At 40.4% G+C, this 6,669-nt stretch overlaps 1 protein-coding gene across 1 annotated transcript; it reads left to right on the top strand.

Annotated features, from left to right (window-relative positions):
* The first annotated feature begins 5,174 nt into the window (after positions 1-5,174).
* Positions 5,175-6,113, top strand: LOC138083322 (olfactory receptor 8A1-like). The gene has a single exon (XM_068977130.1). The coding sequence runs from the start codon at positions 5,184-5,186 to the stop codon at positions 6,111-6,113; it is 930 nt and encodes a 309-aa protein (XP_068833231.1). The 5' UTR covers positions 5,175-5,183.
* Positions 6,114-6,669: the final 556 nt, after the last annotated feature.

Below are 6,669 nucleotides of genomic sequence, written 5' to 3'. Positions count from 1 at the left end.
TACCTTAGATAAATATCTAAGAATTCTTTGGCCATAGGCAAGTTTAAAAGAAACTACCAAACAATCCTACAAAGAGGTTGTTTAATTTTAGTTTCCATTAGCACTGTATAAGAAGTTTGCTTGCTCTCCATTCTCAACAAAATGATGTTGTCACATTTTCAAGTGTTAACATCTCTAGTGGGTACCTAGTGAAAGTGTTAGTCCCCCAGTCGGGTCTGGCTCTTTGCAACCCATGTAATGTAGCCAGGCTTCTCTACCCATGAAATTCTCCAGGCAAGAAAATGTTATTGCAATGGACTGAAACACATATACAACATGGTTTAAGATACTAAAGAAAAATAACTAGCTTTCTTTGGTAGATAACGATGGTACGGGGAGGGAGGAGGGAGGGGGTTCAGGATGGGGAACACATGTATACCTGTGGCAGATTCATGTCAATGTATGGCAAAACCAATACAATATTGTAAAGTAATTAACCTCCAATTAAAATACATACATTTATATTTAAATAAATAAATAAACCTATCAGGGATTTTCTTAAAAAAAGAAAGAAACTAAATTATTATTTTGAAAATTAGAAAATGAAGGTGAGGTAGATGTTTCTATATGAACTGAGGTGATGGATACACAATCTGTGCATGTGATAAAATTGCTTCAAGGTTAATTTACATACACACAAATGAGTATAAATAAAAATGGGGAAATCTGAAGAAGATCAATCGATATGTGGGGCTTCCCCAGTGGCTCAGAGAGAAAATAATCTTCCTGCAATGTGGAAGATGAGGGCTCGGTTCCTGGGTGTGGAAGATCCCCTGGAGAAGGGAATGGCTACCCACATCAGTATTCTTGCTTGGCAAATTCCAAGGACATCCTGGGTAAGATATTGTATTATAACTTTTCAAATTGTTCCCATTGGGGGAAACTGCTCAAGGGTACACAGGATCTCTCTCTATTATTTCTTGCACCCCTATGTGAATCTACAATTAACTCAAAAGAAAAAGTTTAATTTAAAAATCTTCATGAGCAGCATTTTCACAGATAATATTTTATTGAATGCAGTGTTGAAAAGGACACATTCTTATCAGCATATTTTCCTTATGAATGAGAATATACAAATGAAGAATTCTTATAAACCTACCTTCTTATGCCCTCAACCTCCTGCCATTCTACACAGTCAATCTAGAGGTCCAACATCAAGGTGACAAATTCAGCCCTCCTTATGAATTAACGTTCCTTTAGTGAGATTACACACTTTTATTAAAATAGTCAACTCTACTTCTTTAATGCTTTCAAATAAGCCTTTTAATCATAGTTGATTATGCTTGATCGTGAACAATTGATGATGAGTAACAACCATAATGACAGTGACTGACGATGGTGTTGATAATAATAACTGCGAGGGTTGTGGGGCTGGTGGTGCTGCTTATAATGAGGATAATGTGGATGGTGATGGACTCATTGATGGTAAATTACTTGAAAGAAGGCATTAGACTATAGTTTCTCCAACAGCAAGTTGACTTCCCCAATAAAAGGAAAATTAACACACTTGGGACCCAAGAACATAATTCACAGATCAAGTGTAAATCAAAACTCTAATTGTCCTTTACTAAAGGCCCCAGTCTCTGAAGTGACTGCCTCCCAGGAGAAGTTCTGCTCATATACATATAAACACACCCACATATCTCCCTACCTCATGGACCCTTTTTCATGATGGTGCAGGCCCCTTTCAGTAAATTTAGGATTAGATGTAAATCTATATGGTCCTCTCATCTCCTAATATTGATTTCCTAACTGTCAAAATTGAGGCATTTCCAAATACTTCCAGGAGACTGTGTATAGTTGTCCATCGGCAGAGGTATTTAATTACAATTTAAACAATTCTATGAGAAAAATATTCTTCCATCACCTCTTGTGTCTGATGCAGGCTATTTTCAACCTTGTGTTCACCTTCATCTCCGGGTGGTTTTTCTTTCTGTGCTGTGTTCTCGTGGGCGGCAATCCTGAGGCTCTGGAAGTCTGGTGGAACTAGAGGTAGGAATTGTAGTGACTGATATCAAACATGGGGTCATGTTTTCCTATTTTATATTGTTAGAGGATTGTGGGAGTCAATAATTAAGTCAGTCCTGTCTAGGATTTTCCCATCTGCACCTCACAAAGTAAATACTGTTCAGTCTATATGGCCCTGTGATTTCTGGCAATGGTATATTCTAGGTGGATTTTCTGTTTCTTCAGTTTTAAGAGGTGGAATTTGAGTAGAAGGGAATTTGTAAGATATTTTTAATCTATTGTTGCTCCCTGCAAGAATATTTTTTCTTTTCTACAATTAACAGAAATATTAAAAAAAATCTTAGTTACCTCGATAGAAATTATTATAAAGTTGGCAACTTAACCATCAGTAATTTAACATGTAGAGTTTATAGTGCAATTCAGATTTTCTTGTCTTCATGCTATTGATATAATTAAGGATTTTTACACCTAGAAAAAAATATGTAGTTAGTGCTGAAGTTACTGTTATTATAGGAATGAGACAATGCATTATAAAGTGATACATTAAAAAAGCAGATTACAAAGATTATTTAAAATACATGTATGTTTATACACATATAGATACATATGTGAAAGTAAAATGACATGCTCAGTCATGCAGGACTCTTTGGGACCCTGTGGACTGTAGCCCACCAGGCTCCTCTGTCCATGGGATTCTCCAGGTAAGAATGTTGGAGTCAGTTGCCATGCCCTTCTCCAACGGATGTTCCCAACCTAGGGATGGACCCCTCAGTCTTCTGCATTGCAAGCAGATACTTTACCATCTGAGCCACCAGAGACCCCTGGATAACATATTTTTGTTGATATTCAGTCACCAAGTCATATCCAACTCTTTGCGAACCCATGGACTTCAGCATGCCAGGCCTCCCTGACCCTCATCATCTTCCAGAGTTTGCTCAAGTTCATGTCCATTGAATCGGGGATGCATATATGCACTGAAGGATTGAAAAACACCTAAAACAATAGTAATGACTATTGCTTGTCTCCAAGGAGCCAGAAGGTTATTTTATTTTTGCTTATTTGTATTCTTGATTTTCTGCAATGCACATATACTGGCTTGGTAATTTTTCTTTTTTTTTCTTAAATTAATTAATTAGTTTATTTATTTTTGCCTGCACTGGGTCTTTGGAGTTGCACAAGGGATTCTCTAGTTGCGTCAGGTAAAGGCTACTCTGTAGTTCTGTGTGCGGACTTCTCACAACAGTGGCTGATCTTGTTGCACAGCACGGAATCTAGGGCACAGGCTTCAGTACTTGCAGAACTCAAGCTTAGTAGTTGTGGTGTACGGGCTTAGTTGCTCTGTGCCATGTGGGATCTTCCCAGACCGGAGATCAAACTCATGCCTGCACTGACAGACAGATTCTTAACTACTGGACCACCAGGGAAGTCCTGATAATTTTTCTTTAATGCATCTGAAATTGGCCATGAAATCTATCATCTCTGTCCAAAAATTCAATAAGTTAACTTCACTAAAGAATAATAAACTGCTACATAGAAGATAATCTAGAACAAGGTAACATGGTTTAGTGGACAAATAACAACCTGGTAGACAGAAGTCCTAAGGTTTAGTTAGACCCAGTTCTGTGTCTTCCTACTTTTACGCCTTCTGGTAACATTTAAATTTTAGAGCTTCTGTTTCCTACAAATAGGAAAATAATATAACATTCCCCTTTGTATATGTATGCACAAATAAGACATCAAGGATAAAACACATTCAATCGCAACATTGCTTAAACCTCTAGGTGCCTCGATTTGTAAGGATACACACTTGGGCAAAGGGAAAAGTTCATGATCAGAAGAAAGCAGTTTCAGTTTCAAGTTCTTCATAATTAGAAAGTCTCTGGAAAGTCATTTAGTGTCTGGCACTTCAGTTTTCTCCATATAAACACGCGAATGAAAATTCTACTCTAAACACATTTCTCCTCATAAGCAAAACTTTTCAGAGGAGTTAATGAGAATGACTTTTGAAGAGCAATATACAAAAGTTAGTAACTCTGTAAGTAACCAATGAAAATAGTGTAAATTTAAGGCTTTAACTTAAAGAATACCTGTCAGAGAAGGGATATCTATAGGTATCATATCCAGCAATAATGATCCATGCTTCTTAGGACATGTCTGTAACTTAAGTATTCTGTCATTAGGGAGATGATGATTTGATATCATGATCAAAAAATGAAAATAAGAACAATAATAAAGTACCTGGTGAGCATTTACCCTGGAATAACCTATATGTCAGGCCCCAGTCTCCATGAGAGATGAATTAATGGATGGAACATAGATATCAACACTTTTTACATGTTGCAGGTGTTATAATGGACAGACAATGTTAAGTACCATTGCCTTAGGGCCTGGGGCCAGTGAAACACTAGAAAAATATTCCAGACATCTACTTAAAACTCACATTTGTATAAGAAATGACATCTTGAAAAAACAATTCAAACTGCATTATCCCATATTATTTATACAACCACCTTAGAAATTATTATCCCTCATCTCTTCATCTTTCAAATACAGAAATTGACTTGAAACTCAATAATACTGTTGTAACTATCATATCCCCCTGACACTTCATCAATCAGATCAGTTACTGGATGTTCACATTCAGTCAGTATTTAGGACTTGCAGAAATGATAGAAGCATTTCATTTCTGAAACAAAATATATCTCTGATATTAACTCTACTGCTTATTATCTACAGGATTGAGATTCTCAAATGTGAACCTTCTTCAGCCTCATCTGGAGACAGTGTGATACGCAGATCACTGGGCCCCATCCCAGAGTTCCTGACTTGGTAGGTCTGGGGTGAGGCCTGAGAATCTGCATCTCTAATGTCTTCATGTAATGCCAATGATGCTGGTCCAGGAACTGCACTTTAAGACCCACTGTGCTAGGCTACTTCAGACCATGAAAGTGACAGCAGCTCCAGATCTTGCCCCCTTTTTGGCTCATCTTTGAAATACTCAGGGTCTTGTCTTCCTCCCAAAACAAACATCAGGATGAGGGAATATTCATCAGGAAAGACATCAGGATCACTCAGCTGGCCCAGATTCTCAAAACTAGCTTCACCAAGCAGTGCAAGAAGTAGCCATTCAATGCAATTCTTCTCTTACACCACACAGGTCCCTCAACCAGAGGAGGATGGCTGCAGAAAATCACTCTACAGTGACTGAGTTCATTCTTGGAGGTTTAACAAGTCAACCAGAGCTCCAGCTCCCCCTCTTCTTCCTCTTCCTTGGGATCTATTCCATCACCATGATAGGGAACCTGGGCATGATAACCCTGATTTGTCTGAATGCTCAGCTTCACACCCCCATGTACTATTTCCTCAGCAACCTGTCCTTTGTGGATCTCTGCTACTCCTCTGTCACTACCCCTAAGATGCTGGTGAACTTTGTGTCAGAGAAGAACATCATCTCTTATGCAGGGTGCATGGCCCAGCTCTACTTCTTCCTGGTGTTTGTCATTGCTGAGTGTTACATGCTGACAGTGATGGCCTATGACCGCTATGTTGCCATCTGCAGGCCTTTGCTTTACAACATCATCATGTCTCACCGAGTCTGCTCCCTGCTGGTGGCTGGGGTCTATATCATGGGACTCATTGGCTCAACCATAGAGACTGGCCTCATGTTGAAGCTGCCCTATTGTGGACACCTCATCAGTCATTACTTCTGTGACATCCTCCCCCTCATGAAACTTTCCTGTTCCAGCACCTATGACATTGAGATGACAGTCTTCTTTTTGGCTGGATTCAACATCGTAGTCACCAGCTTAACAGTCCTAATTTCCTATGCCTTCATCCTGTCCAGTATCCTCCACATCAGCACCACAGGGGAAAGGGCCAAAGCCTTCAGCACCTGCAGCTCCCACTTTACAGCTGTGGGGATTTTCTATGGAATGACCGCCTTCATGTACTTGAAACCCTCCACGGCCAGCTCCCTGGCCCAGGAGAATGTGGCCTCCGTGTTCTACACCACAGTGATCCCCATGCTGAACCCCCTGATCTACAGCTTGAGGAATAAGGAGGTAAAGGCTGCCATGCAGAAAACTCTGAAGGAAAAATTGTTTTGATACAAATGTTATTATTCTTTCTCAATTTTAAAAACAGCTTGACTTATCTGGTACATGTCCCAGAGGGCAGAGGGGGTTTTGGCCATGGGGTATGTGAAATCTTAGCTCCCAACCAGGGGCTGAATGCACACCCGCTGCCTTGGAAGGTGACTTCTTAACCACTGGACTGCCAGTCACATCTTTATTTCGAGACTTCAGGCTTTTTGGTCTGTGGATTGAGACTGTTTGACCAGTATCATGTGTGACAGGGAGGACCTTACACAAGTGGCCAAGGGCTTAGAGCAGAGCCCAACAGGAGAGGCAGAGTCTGATCTTGAGGAAATGGCTTCCTGTGGAGCCAGGCTCCACCTGCAGCCCTGCTCTAGGAGTGACCATGAGCATTCCCTCGTGTTCCCTGGCCTCATCCTTGTGAGCCCACCACGCATGTCACTGGTGTCACAATGACGAATCTCAAGTTTCCCATCAGCAGCCTGTCCCAACCCCAGGGTCTGCTCTTCTGGTCCCTGCCCCCTCCCACGTCCACCTTGTCTGCCCTTCCTGTCTATGGACCCTCAAT

Source organism: Capricornis sumatraensis, chromosome 8 (genome assembly GCF_032405125.1).
Source record: "Capricornis sumatraensis isolate serow.1 chromosome 8, serow.2, whole genome shotgun sequence".
NCBI classification, from domain to species: Eukaryota; Metazoa; Chordata; class Mammalia; order Artiodactyla; family Bovidae; genus Capricornis; species Capricornis sumatraensis.
The sequence above is the reverse complement of the archived record's forward strand: the minus strand, read 5'-3'. Positions and strand labels throughout refer to the sequence as shown.